Source organism: Zootoca vivipara, chromosome 5 (genome assembly GCF_963506605.1).
Source record: "Zootoca vivipara chromosome 5, rZooViv1.1, whole genome shotgun sequence".
NCBI classification, from domain to species: Eukaryota; Metazoa; Chordata; class Lepidosauria; order Squamata; family Lacertidae; genus Zootoca; species Zootoca vivipara.
In genome coordinates, this window is record NC_083280.1 from 41,388,957 (window position 1) to 41,412,721 (window position 23,765).

At 40.3% G+C, this 23,765-nt stretch overlaps 1 protein-coding gene across 1 annotated transcript; it reads left to right on the forward strand.

The window, feature by feature from the left end:
* Positions 1-2,723: 2,723 nt before the first annotated feature.
* On the forward strand, positions 2,724-18,215 carry FAM168B (family with sequence similarity 168 member B). The gene is made up of 7 exons (XM_035133511.2): positions 2,724-2,994; positions 7,703-7,783; positions 11,168-11,251; positions 13,877-14,019; positions 15,446-15,623; positions 16,706-16,830; positions 17,797-18,215. The coding sequence occupies exons 2-6, from the start codon at positions 7,714-7,716 to the stop codon at positions 16,816-16,818; spliced, it is 588 nt and encodes a 195-aa protein (XP_034989402.1). The 5' UTR covers positions 2,724-2,994; positions 7,703-7,713; the 3' UTR covers positions 16,819-16,830; positions 17,797-18,215.
* Positions 18,216-23,765: the final 5,550 nt, after the last annotated feature.

Genomic DNA, 23,765 nt, shown 5'->3' on the forward strand with positions numbered 1-23,765 from the left:
TCAAACAATGTTCCAGAAGTACTACATACTGTACTATTATAATCATGAAATGCTGCTATTATAAAAAGTATTGTGACACCTTAAATGCAAACTTCAAACCTCTAATTTCTTGAAATATTGTTGGGAACCACTCTGAGACCTGCAGGTATAGGGCAGTATACACATTTAATAATAATAAATAATAATAAAATATTTCATGACTTCATATTGGCCCACTTGGGAGAGAACAATAGTGACTGAATCTGTGGTTGGAACTGACAAATGGGAAATTTTCCCTTGCCAAGGTGCTTTTAAAGCAAAATGTTTCGGCTCTGGTTTTGAAGGAGGGGGGGGGTAGGGTAATTACATAATTATTTTTTGCTTTTGTCCAACAACAAAACAATCCAAGGAAACACAAGGGAGAGGATTTAGTTTTTTTTCTGAAATGCAACACACACCACAAACTGTTAAAACTATTCCAAGATCCAGGAAAGCTAGCATATGCAAACAAGGCTTGCTGGATCAGGGCCTATGGAAATAGCATGTATATATGCAGCCTTTTGCACAAGTCATAAACCAAGAACAATGAGATGATACCATAACATCCTAGAATTAAAACCTATGAGTTAAAATATCACATATACACTTTACCTAAGATTCTTTATTCATCAACAATATTTCAAGAAATACAAGAAAATTTTTCTTTATTTTTCATAAATCAAAGAAAAAACTTCACAATAAATAGTTCAGCTCTAAATCTACAGTACAAGAAGGACAGTTCAACACACAGTAAAGTATGCTTAGGTACACTGATATCAGTGGGGTTAAATATGCTGGAAATAAGGGTTGTGAATAAGGCTGTGCTTCAGGACCAATGACTGCTACAAAAAAGGCAGCTCCCATTTCTCAGCAGCATGTCCCAGATGCAACATCCAGGAAATTCTGATGAAATTAAATTACTGCCACCACTGCCAAAGGCAGCAAGCAAATATGATATTGCCAAATAAATCATGAAACAATGCTGAAAATGAATAGAATGAAATGAACATGTTTTTCATGCACACCCAAATGTGTGAAAGGTAGGGGACCACCACAGAGAAAGCAAGGTATGTTCCTTCTCACTTCCTTAATATAATTTGTATGAAAGATATTACAGTAAAACATTATTGATTTGAATGCTCTCATATTCTCTTTCTTATACAGAATGCCTAAACATATTTTATTGGTTAAGAATGGCAGTTACAAATAGATAAGATTTATAAATGCATACGTGTGTGAGAGGTTGTTTTTTTGTTTTGTTTTTTTACAGTAAGATGCACAGGTTTGCAGTGCATTTCTAAAGACACACACCTTTATTTCCTTTCAGCAATTTCCAGAAGGCAAGTCGTGTTAGACCAGTGAAGTGTCTTGGGGCACCTGAAAAATTAACTTTATTATGTTATGCTATATTATTATGTAAACGTTTGTGTACTAAGTGTTGACTTCATCAGAATCCCCTTTTCATATGTGTTCGGACATTTGCCCCAACTCACAAATGCTGAATCCGTGGACAGTGGCATACGTATATGCAAGCCCTGTGCCCAACACCCCACCTCAATGCTTCTCTGCTCAGCACTCAACCTATCCTACGCTGAGCACGGAAGATCTGCAGGGTCTTTTATTTGCACTGATTTCAATGTGAGTAGAAATCTCTTTGTGATTTAGGAACCCAATAAAAACCCTTTCCCCCGTTTACAATTTTAGCCTTCTAGCACCCTCCTTATCCGCCTTGTAGCTATTAAACTGTATTATGGGCAATCATTATCATACAGGAATGAGTCACCTTGGCTCCAAAACACCAGAAATAGTTATGCAAGCATGTCCTCTCAGGAAGGTGGCTGGCTGCAATAAGCATCTCTTTGTGCTCTTAATCAATACAGTATTGGGATAGCTACCCGGCTCTAACATTTTTTAAAACTCCCTGGTCTCAAAATATTCAGTGCAAAAGAATCCAGAATATGTTTAATGGATTGTATAGCTTAAATTTTAACTGACTGCATTGCAGCATTTTATTTTGATCGTGAACCACGATTGTTTCTTTCTCCAACTGCACAGCCTCCATGAGAGAAACAGGTAGTGGAAGGAAGGAGGAGGACAGGCTCCTGAAGTGATTGTAACCCCGGAAATTTTCCACTCTCCTCTGTCTTTTACACCTTATACATTTATTAGGCCAACCAAAATAACACAGAATTGCACGCAAGCTTTCGAGTTGTGCTAGGGGAACTAGCCCAAGCTCCATTCCCGAGCATGTCGAGGAAGGGTCGACAAACGCTGCCAGTCAGTGCAGACAACACCGAGTTAAATAGGCCATCAGCCTGCCTCGGTATAAGCAGCTTCCTCTCTTCTCCACTCCCGCTCCGATAGTCAAAGACAATATCGAGCATGTGCCTTACAGGTGCAAATGACCCTGAGAAAGCGGGCGCCGGCGCCCACGCGCCTCCAGCCTCCTACACGTGACCAGCCCTGAGGCCACCTAAACAAATAGCAATTAAAAAACACAAACAGCCGTCGGCTCCTTTGCTTCTTTCCAGTTTGAGGGGGCGGGGGGGGGGGGAGAGAACAGCAGAGCGCGACGGCTCCTCCGACCACGTGACAGGGAACCGCAGCGGCAGCGAAGGCGCCTTTCTCCCCCCGCACGTGACAGCGGTTTTCTGCTCGCTTTGGGGGGCTTCAGGCGCGCGCGGCTCTCGTCGCCGCCGCCGCCGCTCCTCTACATACCCAGCCGACGGGCGGATGTGACGTTTCGGGCCGCTAGGTTGCTGCGCAGTTCTCTGGAAGAGAGAGAGAGAGCGAGAGAGAGAAAGATACGGGAAGGCGCAGGCAGGAAGGGCTCGTAGTTGTGGTAGCGGCAGCTCCAGGCGGCACTAACACACACGTACACCTCGCCCAGGCTCGGCACCCTCCCGCCTCAGGCCCCGAGAGCGAGAGAGCGACAGCCGGGCCGGGGCCGCCGCCGCGACGAAGCGCCGCAGTCTGGTAAGCGAAGGAGCGGGCGCCCTCCCCCCCCCGCGCTCCGCAGCCCCTGCCCTGAGGGAAGGCCGAGGTGGTCGGCCGTCCTCGTACCTGCAGCTCCCGGCCTCTGCAGCCTTTCGGGGCCGCGGCCGGAACAGCTGCCCGGCTGGCTCCCTCCCCTCGGCTGGCCTAGTCGCTCCCCGGCGGCGCTGCAGTTCCCTTGCAAGGCCCCGGGCGAGGGATGCTTGGCCGAGGCAAGGCCGGGGCCGCAGCCTAGCGCAGACTCCGCGCCCGCGGGCGACGTGCAGCAGCTCTGCTCGTCGCGTTTTCCGAGGGCGATCGGCCGCTTTCGTTTCTCCGCACATCCCCCCCCCTTCCTTTCCCTTTCTGCACCTAGCCGTGCTGTTTAACGGCGATGCTTTGCGGGCGCCTTAGCTCTCCTCAGTCTTTCTCCCCCTATTTTGTGCCCGGGTGGAGGGGGGGGGGAGAGGTCGCTTTAAAGGCTTTTCTCGGCCTAGCTTTAGGAGCGGGGGCGGCTGCGTCTCTTGCACAGAAAAGGATCTGCCCAATTGCCCTGGAATTTCTTGGGCCGCTTACTTTTCCCTGACGCTCCGCGGTGACAAAGAAAACGGCGTTTTAGGATTTAAACCGGTTTGCGCTTATTGGAGACGGTTGCTGAGAGAGACGATCGCGCCCGTTATACCTACCGGCTGTGTCTTTCAAGGCTCAGTCTTGAATAACGTGGGTGGGCTTCGTGGGTCTCGCGTGTTTAATGACAGCAGGCCTGTCTGTGCACGCTGACATGGAGGTAACTTGCACTGGAAGCAGTTGATGGCTTTTTAACATAGACATGTGGACCAGACTGCACGGCTATTTTCTTATCAGGCTATTTTCTTATCACCCTATGGTGCCACTTAATGCTTCCAAATAAACATGCAGGATTGGGCTGCCCATCACATCATTTAGGCATATGTTGTATATGCACATTGTGAGACTTGCTATGTATGTTTCGGAGCAGTTTGCCAAAGAGGTTCAAGTGTCCTTGCAATATGTCACTGGTTAACTTGTTTAAAGCAGGTCCAAATCTTGTCTTAACAGCCATGTTCCTTAAACTGGATCCTTTAAATATCTGTTGGACCTTAGTTTCCTTATTTGGGTATACCAATTTAGGTTTCACATGTGCACAGATAAGGCAGATCTTCCTTGAAATGGCTCTCTAAGTCCAAAAATCAAATACAGAATACACATAATGATACCCTCATGATGTTTTCCTTAATTTTTTAATCCAACTTGTTCTATAATAAAAATTGAGCACTTGAAGGCCTTTTAGACTGATTTGCAGTAGACTGGTAGCACTTGTTAAAATACTTTTTAATGACATTATAAGCTAAAGAATATGTTTGTGTTGTCTGTTTTAATTATTATCAAGTATGGTTTGAGAGTTTTCTTAATAACAATATTTGGCTCTTGTCTGCTCATCTTAATCTAATCTCTAGGATTTAAATCATACAGTAATGGAGAAACATTGCTGCCATGTGTACTGCCTTCATTTTAACCTTACTCAGAAGGGGGTAGATTGGAGTTTGCTTTGTTTTTTTGAATGCAAGCTAACATGCAGACAAAGTGCCCTCACATCTGGCATTTGAGCTTTTCTTTTTCTATATTTGTGCCATCTATATCATGCTTGAATAAACCAAATGCCTTACATTGCAACTTAGCTTGTCATTGTCATAACCCTGAGCAGTAACTCATTTGTTTCTGTTAGTTGTTCTTCACTATGACTATACCCTTTCCAGCTGTTTCTGCTGCAGTTTTCCTTTTTGTCAATTCTCTGGCCATTTGCATTCAGTTCCAACTTCTAGGCAGCAGAATATTACTGTTTTTACTTTTCTTTTAACTATTGTTTCTTCCCTATAACTTTCCCTATCTTGCAAGACCTACTGCCACTCTTGTCTTGTCTTGTGTTATCAGGGAACCCCCATAACTTTTAACAACATCTCTTCTTCTAAAACCTAAACACATACATTTTATTCTTTAGGTTGCTTATTTTTTGAAGAGACATGAGGATTTAAACATAATCATAAAAATGTAAGATGTTGATAGTAGCACCCTACTAATTTGACTAGACTTTCTGTCTTCTCAGATAGAATCTTTTTAGAGAAGCCTATAATTGTAAATGTTATAAAAGTTTGAAGCTCATAAAACAGCAGAACTTCTCAAACATTGTTGTCTGTGGGATACATGCAGTTCACCCTTCAGGCCAAAAAGAGTCTAGATATATATTTACCCATATATGTATGCTTTCTGTTAATCAAACAGCTTCATCTTAGCTCAGTTTATCTTACCCAGTTTCACAACTAATTTCATCAAAATGTTGTGGAAGGATTATTGGCAGAAGTGGTATTTAGACACTAAAGGTCAGGTTCCTTGTTTTCTAATCTTGTGTATTAAACATAATTTATAGACTACTTAATCAAAAGAGAAACATCTTTAAGCAGTTTGCATAAAGTAGAATAAATAAAATGTTTATTTAAAAATAACGTCAACAAGTATACGTTTTTTAAAAAAATGAGTATACTTTCCTAAACAAATAAGTTTTTATCAGGTGTCAGTACAGTGAAGGTACCTGCCTGATGTTAGTAGGCAGAGAGTTCCAGAGCATTAGTGCTGCACACTTAAGATTGATTTCTTGCTGATATAGAAATGAACATTATAAGAATAATCTTGCATTTAAGGCTTTAAGCTGTGGAAGAACCATCTCAGAGCCATTGACCCAGGTGCAAAGCTCTCACTTTTCTATAATTTTCTTCAGAATTATGGAGGTACAATACTTGTTTGGAATTCTGTTCTGTAAACTATTATTGTCACTATGTTAGTTTAAATGAATATTTTTTTATTATTCAAATGCTGTACATTCTGGTCTTTCAAAAAAAATATGCTAGGGCCAGAGACAACTTTACCAGCATTTTGCAATGTAAAATTATTATTTTTGATGCTGTTTCTCTTATGCCCCAGTCTTAAGTGCACTGAAGGAAAGTAGGTTCTATTGACATCAGTAAACTAATAACATAAGATGTCTGCAATCCAGAAGAGCTAAATTGCTTTTTAAGTACTCTGAAAAGTGTGAAAAGCACTCCAGTGATTCAGTTCTGAAATGTCTTGAGTTGAAAATGAAGACACAGTTAAGGTGCTTACACATCCCTCGTATTTGCATCCTTGAGTATTGTGATCAGTGTTCTACAACTGTAACATCCAATCATTTCAAACCTAGAGTCTACTTTTCAATAATTGCTTGCAACACAGGCCATAACGGGGATTTTTAAGAATACAAAGAGACAAAATTGGGCTTTTGTCTCTCCAGTTACCAGATGTGACTGAGAACAGGGATACTTACTTTTAAAGAAGTGGAATTTTGGCAAGGATAGTTTGTCATGAAAGGATGAAAGAACGGCAGCTGCCTAAATTTCTTCTTTACACAAATATTAAAAGTACAAACACCCTATCATAGCTTGCTGTTGTCATGCATATATTGACAACCCGTCATTAACTTAAAGCCATAGTTTATGAAGTTTATGAACCATTACCCATATGTAGTCTGGGGGACTTAGCTTCGTTTCCAAAATGAAATGTGTAAGCTTGATCTTATATGCTGTAGTGTGTATTGATTTCAATTACATGGATGGATGAGAAAACCATTCCACTTGCGCTGTTTCAACTGTCATTGAGATTAATCATAGTTTGTTTCTGACGGGGCACCAAACTGCAATTAATCTAAAATGGCAGTGGAGGCTTGTGGTCACCTTCTTGTCCCCATGCCAGAGGAGCGGGAAAACACTCAGGTCAGAGGCTTGTTCTCATAATACTGAACCCTGACTTAAACTATGCTTGAACGCACTCACACATCATGGTAGGTGATGCCACTGGTGTCTCACCTTATATTTGTTGTGCTCTACTTCTTGACTGAACACCAAGAAGCCATTTGTTTAGTACATTTATAGTCTGCATTTTTTTTCCATCATAAAACTGCAGGCGACATACATTGAGCTCCCAGATAGTTTCCCAGCCAATCAGCCATCAGGCTGAAAACTGCTCAATTTCTCCCAGATAGTTGCATTATGAACTTCACACGATGGCAAGACATGCTGTAATGAGTAAGCTCCATAGGTCACAGTGGGGCTTCTTTTTGCTCTTGGCAGACACCTTGTTTTCAAAAGTAAAACCAGACTATGAACCACACTTCAAAATGTAGTGTCAAAAACTGCTTGTCTCATCTTTGTCAGTTGTGCTCATCTACAATGCTTTAGACTGCAATCCCAAGCCTACTTAATAAGAGAGCAAGTCATTAACCCTTTGTGATACTGAGTGAATAAATGTGTTTGGGATTACACTATTTGAGGTGTGCCATTTTGTCTACCTGTTATAAATTAAAGGCCACTCTTGAGAAGTGGTTCTTTTTTAGATAGCAGTATCAACTGTTGACAGTTTTATTGCATCTCATGTAATACATGCCCAGATATCAAGAAAGGTGCAACATATAGCCATATATGTTAACAAAATCTTAGTTGCACAATTAAAATAAAGAATTTATTAAGAGGGACTTCGTGGCAAGCACATGCCAGAATAATGAAAATGTAGTTGATAATATTGGATTCCTACTGCTTCACATGTTAGTTGAACATTGATGACTAAGACTCCCTATTCTTTTTCTAAACAAATGTTTTCCCCCCTATAGTTGTCGAAATCATGAATCCTGTTTATAGTCCTGGATCATCTGGGGTTCCCTATGCAAATGCCAAAGGAATTGGTTATCCAGGTATGTAACCGAATCTCTTAAATGTATTACCTGGGTGCTGTCTATTAATCAAACTGGACATTGTAGTAAACCTAACTTCATGATGCATTGGTGTAGAGTAGTAACAGTTACTCCCAAGTAAGTACCCGAGTGACAAACTTCACATATAGCCTGTGGACTGCGTAAATAGCTCCAGAGAGAAATGTGGACTGAGTGTTGTCATGTCATGTCAGAACCACAGGGGCATTTTATTTGGCTGTAAGGGCCGCCACAAACAGAGGATTGCTCTTGGACTGTACCATCTTCCAGAATCCAGAAGGTCAAGGGAATGTACAATGCCTGCACTGTAAACCTATGTCTAGGCAGAGAGCTGTGCTGATATAGTTTCTGCCCTTTTGAGGCCACAAGGAATGGGAAGGACCATATATAGTGTTTGGGTTGGGGGAGACACTTTTCCCTACCTCTGCATTTCTGAAAGCTGCAATTGATTTGAACATTAGTTTAAATTGCTGGTTTCTAACTGTTTTAGCTTAAACTAACCTTTCTTATATGGCAACATATAAACAACTTACTGTTTCATGCAGTTTGATTATTATTATAATTAATTTCATTTCTATACCATTCATATTTTAAATCTCAAAGCGGTTTACAACACATTAAAACATCAGATAAAGCAATCCAGAATAAAACGAGTCAAGCTTCAAGCTCAGTTCCTTCTCTATGTGACATTTTGCTTTTGCAATATTTATTTACCTACTTAATTTATATAGCTGTTCCATAGCAGAAGTATTCTAGGAACCCAGTGTGGTTAGAATGTTGGACAAGGACCTAGGAGATCAGAGTACAAATCCCCACTCAATAATGAAGCTCACTGGATGACCTTAGGCCAGTCACAGCCTCTTAACCTACCTCACAGGGTGTTGTGGGGATTAACAATCAGGCTAAGGCCACAATTTGGTTTTTCATGATGTGTGAACCCGGCCAGTTTTGAACTTGCTTTTTATTTTGAAAGGAATACATACAAATAGAAAAATGCTTTGGATGCAGGCTTAACCTTTGTCCTGTAACTAACTGCAGATAAGAGAACACAGGAAGGGCCATAGCTCAGTGGCAGAGCATTTGCTTTCTATTCGTATGGTCCTAGGATTGTTCCTGGTAAAGCTGGGAAAGATTCCCTGCCTGAAACCCTGCGGAACTGCTGCTAGGTCAGTGTTGACATTACTGAGCTAGTTGGGCCTCTGGTCTGATCCGGTAGCTTCCTGTGTCCCTAACATCATTTTCTGCCAGTGCGTGTCTTTAAAGCATTGTGCTTTTCACCCTTTGTTTATCCATGTAGAAGTGCTTAGTTAGCCAAAATAGTCTGCTGTTGCTGTTGTCTCATTTCAGGCATTGAAAATATATATTCAAATGCTATTATAAATTATTATTTTATAACTCATTTAAATATCTCCCTATTTTAAAAATTAGTTGAGAGTGAGGATATTATGGGTGACTTTAATATTATTTAGAGATTTTTTTTATTTTTTTATTTACCTTTGTGTTGCTTTCCGCAAAGAATTCCTGAAGTGGCTCATATTAAATACTACAAAACATAGAGCATACATCAGTTTAAAAAGGTTTGTCCACAAAAATGAGTCATAAAGCAAAATACTCCACCCAGCAGCAGGGTTTAAGGATCTGTTGCTGAATTTTTTTTTTACACACATAGGCTCCTACAAACCACAAGAGTCCCTAGTATCAGTGCTATTTTGTAATCTGAAAAACAGTTTTCTGAATACATAGGGAAAGTGCTATACTGGGTGGTATAATATTGAACGTCCTAGCATTTACAATTTACTGTGTATTACATGGATGGGAGTGCTTTACAGTTCTCATCCTCTAGCATCTAAAATACAGTTAATTGGACTTTGGAATTAGCAGAATACACAAGTAGTTGCATATAACTGCAGAGGGTTTTTTTTAAAAAAAAAATCTAGAGAGTTGGGATGCCTTTGCACAGTATAGGTTAAGGATAGACACCTGCCATTCTGTAGCCTATGCATCTGGCTGGCATCCACACCTGACCACAACTTCCTGATGCATGGACAACAAACACAATGAAATAGATCCATAGCCATTTTATATGTGGCAATGTACTATATCAGGGGTAGACAATCTTAAGGCCCAGGGGCCAGATGCAGCCCAATCACCTCAATCCGGCCAGTGGATAGTCTGGGAATCAGCATGTTTTTACATGAGTAGAATGTGTCCTTTTACTTAAAGGCAGCCCTGTTTAGGGAAGTTTTTAATATTTAATGCTGTATTGTTTTAACACTCGATTGGGAGCCGCCCAGAGTGGCTGGGGAGACTCAGCCAGATGGGCGGGGTATTATTATTATTATTATTATTATTATTATTATTATTAAAATGCATCTCTGGGTTTTTTGTGGGGGGCTGCCTGGTGTTTTTACATGAGTAGAATGTGTGCTTTTATTTAAAATGCATCTCTGGGTTATTTGTGGGGCATAGGAATTCGTTCACCCCCCCCCCCCCAAAAAAAATACTCCCACCCACCACATGGTCTGAGGGACGGTGGACCGGCCCACAACTGAAAAAGGTTGCTGATCCCTGTACTATACAGGTGAAACTCAGAAAATTATAATATCGTCGAAAAGTACATTTATTTCAGTAATGCAACTTATTATTTCTTTTTCTTTTAACTTTTACAAATGCATTCTTTTGGAAATCCCACAGTAATAAAACAAATAGTTGCGAAAACACAAAAATAAATAAAAATAAACATCGCTATTACATTTCATTAATTACATTCCATTTATAATTGACCCGCCTAATGACAAATAATTACAATTACAACAAATAAAGCCTTGACATATCTTGCTTTGCATGTCATGCATCTATCTCATATATTGGTTTCACCTTTTAAGTTGCATTACTGAAATAAATGCACTTTTTGACACTATTATAATTTTCCGAGTTTCTCCATAATACATTTGGTTTATTGTTAATGCCTATCCTATGAAGAACTCTTCAGAAAAGTGGCTACATTGCACTGTATAATTTCAACCTCTTTTTGGCTGACTGAAGCAGTTTTTTAAATATTTCTGCAGTTGGCCTGGAAGCATAGGGGTTAGATGGCCATGATTAGACATGTCCTGTAGCCTTACAGCTGGCTAGGGTTAGAGGGGTTTAGAGTCTAACAGCATCTGTAGGGCACGGCATTGGATGCCCCTGGTTTATAGCCTGAAGCCTCACAATATTAATCATGGGCTTGATTACATCACTGAGATACAATTGAAAGAAGTCATGTTCACCTTATTTTAATTAGTTGTAAGCTTGGAAAACAATACAGTACAAGTAGATCATTGGAGGTATTTTTAAAAGTAATTTTCAACTGTTTTCTCTTAGCTGGATTCCCAATGGGCTATGCAGCTGCTGCTCCTGCCTATTCTCCAAATATGTACCCTGCAGCAAATCCTACATTCCAAACAGGTATGTATGCAGACATGTCAAAGTCAACCATATACTGTAAAGCATTGGGTGGGAATGGTGATATTTTTTGGAATCTGCTTAGGATTTCTGAAACAAAGAAACTGAGTAGCCAGACTTTTTGTTGTTGCTACGTTTGAGAGAGGAGTGTGACAGACAGAGGTAACAGGTTTATCTTTCCCCAGCTCCATGCTAGGTACTGTTGCATCCATGGCATTTGTCTGTCATGTACTCTGGATCTGTGAGAGTTAATTAGGACAATTCCACCGCTCCCGTTTCCCATTGATTCTGGGAGGCATGATGCTGAGGGTTGGAATATGAGGTTAAATTGCCATCTGTCATGGATGCCTTAGTTGAGATTCCTGCATTGCAGGGGGTTGCACTAGACGGCCCTTGGGGTCCCTTCAGTTCTATGATTTCTTCCCTCTGTGTGTTGAAGGCAACCTGGTTCCCTGTTGAGAGACATGAGGATGGTAAATATTGGGTATTGCCTGCAGTAAGGTTCTGTGATTAGGTGCTCATTAGCGGGCGAACGTGCAAGAGAGGGTTCTGCCTCCTGTGTACTCTTCCAGTTGATGTTCTTCAGCTTAGTTCCTACTCTCACATGGGTAGTCCCCTTATCCTTTGCAACTGGTTATTCACATATTGAGGAAGATAAGACTAAACCTTATCATCCAATGTAGGGAGTTGCAATGGAACACTATCTGCATTTTGTTTGTTCTGTTTTTTGTCTTTTACTCTTATCCTGTGAAGATAAATGAGTCATAGGTTTTTGGCAGTAAGATGAAGAGGAGAGTTGCGTATTCACCAGCATGTACTCCATGTTCCTTTCTTCATGCATCACAGAGTTTACTGGGGTTTGCCCAAGGGGGCTTCCTGGTCACACTGTGTATTCTTTCCTTGGTATTCCCTGCATGTGGGGATACTGCTACAACCTATTGGGTAATGGACTGTTTGCCAGTGCACAGTATCCCTGATTGTTGTTGCTGGGGGTGGGGTGGAGAAGGAAGGTGCACTGCATAGCCATTTTTTTCCTTGATTGTTGGAGCAAAAGGTGGTCAAGGGTTGTTTGAACCAAGGTCCCCTCACTGTATGGGGCATCCCTCCATTTTTTAAAAAAATCATTGTGCCTTGTCCTTCCAGCCTTGTGGGTTAAATCACAGAGTCTAGGGCTTGCTGATCAGAAGGTCGGCAGTTCGAATCCCTGCAACGGAGTGAGCCAGCCTTGTCCTCCTGAGCACCTCCCCCCCCCCTCCTGGGGTTTTAGCAACCAGGTTCAGATCTGTTCTGGATCCATGATTATTGCTTTTCTCTCTTGTGTGTATTTGTATTCCAAGATCTAAAGAAAGTTATTGTAAGAGATTATTACAAGATGAGTGTTGTTCATTTTCCCTATATCTCCCCATCCCCCCATCTCTCCATCCCCCCACCACCCCTGAAGTGCAGAACTTAGTGGTAATACTGGTATCACGATGCTTCTAGCTAGGTGCATGGCGGCTATATTAACCAAGTGATATGAATCATGGGTATCAGAAATCTGTATAAAAAACTCCAAAATGGATTCTGTAACCTAACTTCAACCACAATCAGTTTTGCAAAATGGACAGACTTGTTTTGTTTTACTTAGTTAGTTATAAGTATATACACTGCTATTTGTTAAATAAATAAATAAATAAATAAACCAGAGTGGTTTATAACTATACATAGGTAAAGGGGCCCCTGACCATCAGGTCCAGTCATGTCCGACTCTGGGGTTGCGGCGTTCATCTCACTCTATAGGCCGAGGGAGCCGGCGTTTGTCCGCAGACAGCTTCCGGGTCATGTGGCCAGCATGACAAAGCTGCTTCTGGCGAACCAGAGCAGCGCATGGAAACGCCGTTTACCTTCCCGCCGGAGCGGTCCCTATTTATCTACTTGCACTTTGACGTGCTTTTGAACTGCTAGGTGGGCAGGAGCTGGGACCGAGTAACAGGAGCTCACTCCGTTGCAGGGATTCGAACTGCCGACCTTCTGATCAGCAAGCCCTAGACTCTGTGATTTAACCCACAGCGCCACCTGGGTCCCTATAACTATACATAAAACCATACAAAATAAATAAATAAATCTGAAATCGGCTAACTATTGTGGAAAGACGTATTCTTAATTGCCTGCATAAGCCTGATAGAATAGAAAAGTTTTCAGCACTTGTTTAAAAGTTGAAAAAGAAGGGGGGCTGCTGAATCTATTGGCAGAGTATTCCAAAGTTATAAATATTTGCTGCCTTGTATTATTATTTTTAATCTGGTAAATAAAGTACAACATTTCTGTTTTGCTTTACCTAACTGTTGTAGTTTACCTAAAACCCAAGTACTTTATTGACCAACCTTAATACCTTTACCACTCTTTTCTGTTGTTGTTTTTATTGTTATTGAATTGTGTGTAGTAGCAGATTCTATTTTGCTGGAAAATTTAATGGATTTTACTAATTCTTGTGGTTTATTAATCTGCTTGATTGTTAGAAATTATGAAAGCATGTGTGTGCATTCAAACAGCTTAATGGAAGGCTTGCTTACATTTGTGCCCAGGTGTGTTAAATAAATCTGATTAAAGCTCAGCAAAAAGATTAAATTTGGTTTTCTCTGTTTATAGGTTATACACCAGGCACACCATATAAAGTCTCCTGTTCACCTACCAGTGGTGCAGTGCCTCCCTATTCTTCATCACCCAACCCCTATCAGACTGCAGTGTATCCGGTTCGAAGTGCCTATCCACAGCAGAATCCATATGCACAGGTAAAAAGTATAGATTTACTGCTGCGTTAATTCTGTAACAGTTCAGAATGTTATCCTTCTCTACTCTGTTAGTATTTTCCGTAGAATCAGTGTGTTGTGCCAAAAGTTTTGACTTTGGTTGCTCTCACTTTACATTATTTCGTTAGGTTACTGTACTTGTGGGAACATCTGATTTTTCTGAGCATTATCATTCTTGGAAATATGTGGTGATGTTATTGTTTTGGTAAATATGGCTGCTATGTGGCAAGGGCACAGTAGTTCAGTAATGCAGGCCACGTATACCAGTATCAGCATGGAAATTTTATAAATCAATTCTTTAAAAAAGGTTCAGTTGAATGATTTGAAGGAAAGTACATGAAACAGTAAAATTGCTGCAGTTAAGGAGACCTGGGTCTGATCAGTGCCTGAGTGAGAGACTCCTTGAGAACCATGTGTATGTTGTCTGGAGTACCATGGAAGAAAGATTTGCATTTATATAAATATTAAATGAGCTCTTTTTAAAATGGGGCCTAAAATTACTTGCTTCAGCTGAAAAGGTTTTTTCTGTGCCTTCCACCCTCTCCTCTAGGTTCAATTTTCACCTTTCCTCAAAATCTCTGCCTACAAATAACTGAGATGTAAACCTGCAACTGAGTTTTGCCACTCAGATGGCAAGTAGGGACATTGCGCATATTAAGACTCCACGGATATAAAAACACAGATGTAAAAAGGGAAGACCAGGCTATAATCCTTCCCCTGGGTGTCTAGATTTCTGTGTGCAAGGAATCTTTTAGCTTTATGCAAGTCCCCAAATGCAGGTGTTGTACTTGACCAGATCCACATATAAATATATACCTAAAGCTACCTTCCTGTGCACCCTTTCCTAACAGTTGTCAGAGTGGGGTCACTTCAGGCAAAAATAAACATGCATAGAAACAGGCTTGTGAAAAATGTTTGTTTTCTCTTAAGAGAAATAGTTGCAAATACAAACAATAGACATAAACTTCTAGATTCTGAATTACTGCCTTGTGGCAAGCAGGGCAAAGCAAAAAAGAAAGATAACCCTGCTTTATTAAACTATCCCTAAGATTTAAGCTGATAAAATTACAGGATCTCAGTACAAAGGTGATCTTGCTTTTTGGAAACAAAATGTGAGACTTCAGGTGTGAGAATAGTGACAGTTCAATTAGAGATTAACAAGGCAAGTGTTGTGGTTTGTTTTCTTTTTCAGGGGTCCAACTCACACCTGAGTTGTAATGTCAGAGGAGGAAAGAGATGTAATTTTCTGAAATTGATCTCTCTTTCTCTCTCCCCCTCTCCCCCAACTCCAATTTATATCTGTGGTCTGTACTTAATGGTATTTTTCCTGAAATAGTTGTGTGTGCCCTTTTAGGATGCATGTAGTGGTGGCAAGAATTTTACTAAACCAACTATTTTTCCCCAACAGCAAGGCACTTATTACACACAGCCTTTATATGCAGCACCACCCCACGTAATTCATCACACTACAGTTGTGCAACCCAATGGAATGCCAGCAACTATGTACCCAGCACCAATTCCGCCCCCCAGAGGAAATGGTGTCACTATGGGAATGGTGGCTGGGACCACAATGGCAATGTCAGCAGGTAAATAGATTTTTGTTATATTGAATTCTGGGCCAGGGTCAGTATTTAGTCTCACTTGATAGCAATCAGTGTGGCTAGTTTGATATTGCATGTAAATTCTCATGCAACCTGTAATAAGTGGACATTGTATATCTGAACTTTCTTGGCTACCATGACTGATACCAATACTTTAAAAAAATGCCACTTGGAACTAGAAGTCAGATCATCCTGTAGCACTTGTTTCACAAGGTAATGTGCATTAACTACTCTGATTTGTCTGAAATCTGCTCCCCATACACTTGAGTGGTGGTTGGATTTTAACTTGAGACTTTGGCCTGGTTCACACATCGCTTAGTGTGGGGCTTAGTGTGGGGGTTCCAGGGGCAAAGATTGTGGCCACTTTACTCTTCCTTGGCTATTCTGCTGCTGCACTTCCCTGAGTCATGGCTTGACTTAGTGTGTTCTATGAACCAGGGTCATGGTATAGCTTTCCACAGACTAACCGCAAGCTGTTTGCCCTATGGTTTACACAGCTTAAGGTCTGTCCAGGAGAGCTAAGCCATGATCCCAGGTTTAGACAACATGCTAAACGAAACCATGGTCACAGCCAGCAGAGCAATGGGGAGGCACAAAGTGACTTTGATCTCCTCTCTCAAATCTCACAGTCGTGTGTTCCTTCAGAGCCATGATTTGGCTTAGTTTGACTTGTGAACCTTGTCACCCAATTTTACTGATACATTTTATATGAAGCATTTTTATACAGTGGGGAAATACTGCAAGCTGAAGAGCTGCTCAGAGGATTTAGATGTACTTAGGGCAGGGAGTGGGAGAGTCCAACTATCTTCCTAAAAACCTTTCCTGTTCAATGTAACTCATGAAGCAGTTTTAAACAAGACACCCTGTCTTAGCCCCAACCTGGGATGATATACCTGCTTCTGGGAGTGTAACTTTCTCTCCTTTTTTGCTACAAAATTGGGGCGGGGGGGGGGGTGAGCCACAAGCTTGCAAAACAATGTTCCTTTTACATCCTATGTAAGTTTTTATAGATGTGTTGACTTCTAAATTAAAGCAACTTTATTATGAAAATATTTTTTGTTCCTCAGGTACCTTGTTGACAACGCATTCCCCAACTCCTGTAGCCCCACACCCAGTTACAATGCCCACCTATCGGGCCCCAGGAACACCAACCTATAGCTACGTGCCCCCACAGTGGTGATTACCACACAGTGTAAGTACTGGCAAAGTTGTAACAATCATAGCAGCGTCTTGGCTAGAGATCAAGCACAAGTCACAGGATAAGTTATAACTTTTTCTGAGGTGCTTTTTTGATAGTAGGTGCTTTGGTATGTGTCACCTGTAAATGTCAGGCTTGGTTATATGTTCTTAAACATTGCTTGTTTCTGGGAAGGAACGTTTTACAAGCACAGCGGTTTGGATTTCTGAAAAGTGTCTTATATCCATGCATAGTTTTTCACTCTGTACGAAAGAAATTTAAAAATAAAATGAAGAAGCAGGATTTCTTTACGTGGTTAAAGACCCACCTGTGTCACTTTTGTGCTTTGGGCTCCTTGGATGAATACTTGGCAGAGAAATTTTTGAATTCGGCATTCGGATTGGGAACTGTGTGGGCTTTAATGGGGAGTGCTGATGAGAGTTAGTTTCGGCTAACATCTGCACTGCCTCTTAATATGATCCAGCAACACATGGAGTTCCCTGATGGAAGGTTCTCATTGAATTTTCCCAACTATCTTAAAGTTAAAACAAGCTTTGAGCAGCTATTAATTGCCTGAAACGGGGCATTTACTGTTGATTTTTGCTTCAACATTTTACCTATATCTCTTTGACTGAGTATCTGATTACTCTGCTACAAATGTTCTGATCCATTTGCAGAATCTGTCTGTCTTGAGTCATGGGGTTTCTAGGCTTTCTAGTACAGGTTTGATAGATGAGCTCTGAAAGTGAAATCTGCTAGGTTAGATTCAGGAGGCAGACGGAAGAATAGGGTTATCTTGCTGTTGAGCACACACTATGAATCTGCCAGTTCTTGGTGAGTATATGGAACAAGGCGGGTCTGAGTGCAGAAGTAACTATTATGTGCCACATTTGAATTGTTTCTATATTTGACATTGCATGGATCTTGTTACATGAGGTCAGACGTTTACTTAGTTGCCTTCTTACCCTTCTTTGAATGTAGGTTTGAAGATGGGAGATATGCAATCAAGTAACTGAGGTTTAAAAGTTGGTGCTGAAGCCCTCATGCCTCCAACCAGGACTTAATTCTTCTGAATGCTTGCAATCCTTTGCTAAACACTAATTCCACATCACTGAAGATTTCCCAGTGCTGCATATCTTACATCTTGGAACTCCAGCAGTTAGTCTTAAAGCAAATCCTGTTTTGTGGACTGTCTTGCAATTTTTAGCTCATTATAATGATTAAAGGGAGTATAAATTTATTGATCATATCTAGTTGAATGCATGTCTAAGAACACACAAAGCTTGCTCAATCTACCTGCTGTGACTGATGCAAAAAAAAAAAAGTCATATGCAAAATCCAAAGGAGCCGATAAGTATTTTACAATTTGTATCACTAAATGCACTGTTGTAATGTATGCAGGGTCTTAAGAGGTAGAATTGTGACAGTGATTTTTTTCATAGAAAAACATAATATACATTAGCAACTTTCAGTTGATGAAGGCACCAATTCAAGGGGGCACTGTTAAGTGATATTTTCCTTTCCTAGTTCAGTGACTGGAAAATTAGTTCATAGTTTGCAGAGAATCAGTTTACCAAGCATCCTTTTTTCCATTTCCTTTTTTTTTTCCATGGGGAGGGGGTTAGATTCAGTGTTGCATAAGCATTCTTAAGGACAAGGATGAAATTTTGCAGGAAGTGTGGTTATCAGTGGCAAAAACAGCTTGTCTATAAATCATCAAGGTATATATACTTCATTAGAATATTAGGTGGAAAATCTATCTACATAATGGCTTACCTCCTTTAAAAAAAATCAAATCACAGTTTTAAATGATACGTCCAAAAGAAATTTCCGCACTGCTGATAGAATCAGATTTCCTTTGGTTCCAATCCCCACCCCACACCAAGATAATTTTTCTTATCAATCCTGGTCAGCTAAAAAAAATTCAATTTCAAGCAGTTTGCTTTTGTAAAATGTACTAATGTAAATAGGAAGGAATTCAACTACATGTTAGATATGGTAAAGGCAAACAAGCCATTTAAAAATATTTTACTTGGCTTGGTTTCCTCACAGCATAGATTATGAACAAAGGGTAGTAGGAGTCGTCATGATGGAAGAGTTCCAAAAATGAGTACTGAATTAGAAAGTGATCAAGTACAAAGACATTAATTAGTATTTTTGGCATAATCTCTTATCATATCCTTATTGCTTCCTAAGTTGCATTTAGAAGACAGTGAATTAAGAAAGCAGGTGCAGTGTTTCATTGCAGCGAGTGACTCCTGAATTCCTTGCCTATGACTTTTAAGTTTTTATAAAAGTTCCTAAGTCAATGCTGTGGGGAGATAGGGCTAGTCTTGGAACCCACTTGTGTACCAAAATTATTATGAGATTTTATTTTTAGTTTAGTTTACTTTCAGTGGTAAATGCAATCAAGGGCTTTCTTTAAATTGGCACCATTTAGGTAAACAGTAACAGGACATTATTTTCCCAGTATTTACGGGGTACAACAAATTTTGCTGTAAGTGGTTATAAAATGTTCCGTTAAAAGTTGGTATTTGTATGTTAGGTTATAGTGTTGGTAGACTACTCAAAAAGCTTCTTCTTTTTTTAATTGTGAGATTGAGTATCCCTGTACTTTACTTTGGGGTGATCAGTTTTTAAATCACATTTAGCAGCTACTTCTGTGTAGTATGCATGCTGATTTTAATGCTGCCGTCCTATATTTTCCTGGGGCAGGAGGATTCCACATCTCATATCCTTGTAGAGGTGAGGGCCTTGATAATTTTGTTTTATAATAGGCACTCTTCATATATATTTTTTTTAACGTAAGGTTTCATAAAGTTAATTTTCCAAGGAGCACATTGTAGATGGCCCCCTTGATCCAAATGCCTTTAGCACAACAATTTTTTTTTAATCTTGAGCACTTGTTGCAGTTTAGAAAGTCCCATATGCAGAGAACAATGACAACACAAAAATATCCTACCCATACCATTTGGAGTTTGTACTGCTTTGGACGAGTCTGCTTAGCTATACCATTTGTGAAATTGATCTGTAAATCTTATTTTCGAAGTGCTCCACAGACCTAGTGATCATCCATTGTGGGCAAATGTCCATTTTAGCAAGTTTAGAATAAAAGATTTCTTGCCACAGATATGAGCATTGAAAATGGGGCTTTGTTGGGGACATGTTGAAAACAAATGTAAGCACGGCTGCCTTCAGTCTCTTAAATGCTCTGAGCTCTCTTCAGCTAATGCAGCACTTTGTGAATGGTAAGGACAAGTTATTATTTATTCTCCCCAAGCCTCAGATTTCTAAATGCTTCCTCTTGCTTTTTTGGACACAGTAATAGTAACAGCTTTCTAGGTGATCTCACTTGAGCACTTTTTTCTAAGTTGTGTTTTGGGATTCATCTGCAAGGGGCGGGGGAATAGTAGTTTTTGCAAAAGATACTGCACCTTCCAGAAATTCTAATCTGTGGGAGGGAGGGAGGGAGAGGGCATTTTTTGGGAGGTAGTCCATACCTCCAGTACAGTCAATAGGAAAGTAACCAAAAGCACAGTGATGAGGGGGTGTATATAGCTTGGTATATTGTTGCAAATAATAAAAAGCATGAATATGAAACTGAAAGTTTGTACTTCAAGTGGGTTATAGGCAGCAGGAGGTGTTGTGGAATTCTTTCTTCTGCTGTTTGTTCCATTCCCTGTTTTAGAATTCCAGGGCAGGGGGGTGCGCATGGGTGGGCGGGGGGGGGGGGTAAAACCTCAAATTTTTAGTATGTGGCTGCATTGGAGCTTCCCAGAAAGTTATAAAGGGAGTTAATGCAGTGTAGACAAGGCTCAAATCAAGCTGCTTTTTCAAATGAACGCAGCCTTAAATGTAATCAACAATTACAGCAATAACAGAAAAAAAAGGATCTGGGCTTTTAAACTTCAAAAGTTACGTTTTTAAATAATGTTCAAAGTATCATTTAGGAGACATTCCCAAGGTAGAGAACACAGTATTCTAAGTGTCTCTTTTTTTAAAAAAAGAGCAAAATAGCAAAATAGTCACATTCTATGGAAACATCATTTGCCTAAGAATTGGTAGATTTAGTCGGTGGTGTTTAGCACTAACCTACTGACAGGAAACTAAACCTCAATTATTAATCCTGATTATAAATGTGTAACTAAAATATTGTTGAAGGCTACAGAAATTCAAGTACTCTGACAAGCTCATAAAGTAACCATGAAAGGTAGCATGATGCTATAATGGAAATATTGTTTGGTGGGATTCACTTCAGCTGAATTCCTGTAAATGAAAAACCACTTAGAATGCAACACTTGTAATCTGGTTAAATTTTATGGAACAGTATTTGCATAGTGATATTCCATGTCAGCTGATCTTCATAGATCCTAATTTCTGTATAGAACCCTGAATTAATTTGGCATATCTTTCTCCTATTCCTATGTGAATCAATTGAGCAGTGTTCCTGTTGGTTGAGCACAGTATTGTAAAGCTAGCTTAATTTGTTTTATTGAAATGCAGAGAAATTGGATGACACTGTTCTACGCAAAGCAGAATATCTAAATTGCTTATATGAAAATGGTGAGTTGGCACTCTTAGGTAAATATTTAGCGGCTGCTTCTGAAAGAAGTCGGCATCCATAGAGAGGTTTTAACTAACTTCTCGATAGTTGTGAGGCTCACCATAGCATTTCCTATTGGGTATCTCTGCTAGAATACATCAAATAGTACAAATGCCATTTCTGTCTTTGCATGTAAAGTACTAAGCCTCAAATCCAGAGTTCGGTTGTGTGGTTTCTTTTCCCGGGTGTGGGCACATGGAGCTTTTTCCAAGCTCCTTGCCTACTAACTTGAGTGGTGCTGTATAGATACTACTTTTTTAGCCTGTAAAACTTCCTTCATTCTGAAGAGGAGGAAGGTTGTGCAGGCAAGGAAGCTGCATGTGTGTTTTGAGTCATCTGTGAAGGATCTCTTTAGTCAAGCTGTAAGTCTTCAATAGAAATGGAAGGGGTAAAAGCTACATAAGCATGTTTTTGCATTAATATCTCAAACCAACAGGATTCTTGAACTGCCTTTTCAGGCTAGTGAAGGCCGGGGGGGGGGGACCTGACCCTTTCTAATGTGACTTGGAATACATTTTGAGTATCGCAGTGTCAGGAGCCAACTTAGTGTATCGAAATATTCTAAATAGTTTTGACCTCTAATTACCCGACATGATCTGTGTGGTTTTTTCCAATCTGATGTGACTTTTGAGCACTTAGCAAGCAAACCGGGGAAGTTTCATTTAGCTTGCTGCTGTACAGACTTGTTTTAGTAGAATGGATTTGTTAGTGGGATTTTATTGTAGTGCTATTATTGGCTGCCCTTGTGGGGTGAAAAGGGGGAGTGCATGCAACAGAGGTGCAAGAGGCCCCAGTAATAGTGTTTGTTATGAAATAGACACAGGTTTCCTTTTTTATAACTTTTTTTTTAAAGAAGACTGTCTTAAAGCAGTTGTATTGGTACTTTTTCCAAGTTTAGGTCAATGTTGTCTTCCAGAACCAGTTTAAAGCATCATATCTGCATTGAACTATTGCATCAACACATAGGAGTGGCAATTTCATTCTGAGCCAACTGTGTAAAATTCATTTTTATTTTTATGCAATCCAATGAGTAGATGAGCTCAGAGTTAAATTCTTAAAAGCACGTTTATGTAACAGGAATTGTTATGTATTAATACTTCAGTTTTCAATAAAGATTGACTGTGTTGCTTATCGTGGTCCTTTAGTCTTGTTTTTATTTTCCTTGAACTACAGACCTCAAAACACTCATCTTACCTGCCAATTGACTATGCTAGCTGGAGATGATGGAGCATCTTCACATGAGGAGAGCCACAGGTTCCCTGCCTTTGTCCCTGTAATGTAACTTGGTGTGCTTAGCTTGCTGCCTCAAATCAACTACATGTCAAAAGAGCCGCTTGCTTTACTCAAAAGGAAAAAGTGCTAAATTGGCATCGGTCCTTAAGTTGGTTGTATAGCACACTTTTCCCTTTTGCTGGTGGTATCAAAGATCCTATATTACTGCATGCTTTTGCAGAGAATTACTATAAAAGGTTTTCCCTGTGCTGGCATTCTTCTATGGAAGTTAATTTCCTATATTTATGCAAACCCAAAAATGAGAATTCTGCTTATTCTGTGAAGTTCCTGAATAGCAGCAAGATGGCAATCTTGTCTGTTTATATGGGTTACGGGGGACTCTGAAGCATGTCAGGCACTAAGCTAAGTCTGGGGTGAGATTTTGGGGGGGAGGGCACTGTCCGGACCAGTATTCCAGTAATGGGTGGTGGCAGATTCACACAAAACTAATTCTTGGTATTTAATTCTTAGTAACTCCACAAGTTTCACCTGTTTTCTTTAGACCTTTAATCCATTTAATCCATTCTTTATAGACTTTAATCAACTCTTGGGGGGGTTGCATGTTCCACATCCCTGGAGCAGTGGAAGCTATGTTGTCACATTCATTTTCTGGGCTCTGCAGGCCACTAACTTTACACCCATCTACCATTGTTAAAAGCAGCAGGCTGTTGTTACAACCCAGTTGTGGGGTGTTCTGGCTTGGTTCAGCACCAATCCCTCGCTCGTTTCAGTACTTGATCTATACTGCTGTAGACTATAGTATATGATTTATCCCATGGGACTGATAATTCCTGAGAGTTGTTAAAAGATCTATTTACTCAACAAGTAAAAAGTGCTTTCATTTGCAGCACCAGCCACCTGACTGCATAGTTTGCATTGGTCAAGCAAAGGAAACTCTGGCACATTACTTCCCAACTGGTCGTTCTTGCTATTGGACTGCCATTTGTCTCTATGGCGACTGCACTATCACTTTTCTTCAAATACGTCTGTGCTTAGAAGATGGCTGAAGTGAACTGTGTCATTAATACGATTGGTATTTTCAGGTTTATGCATCTGACAGAAGCGTTCTTGGCTC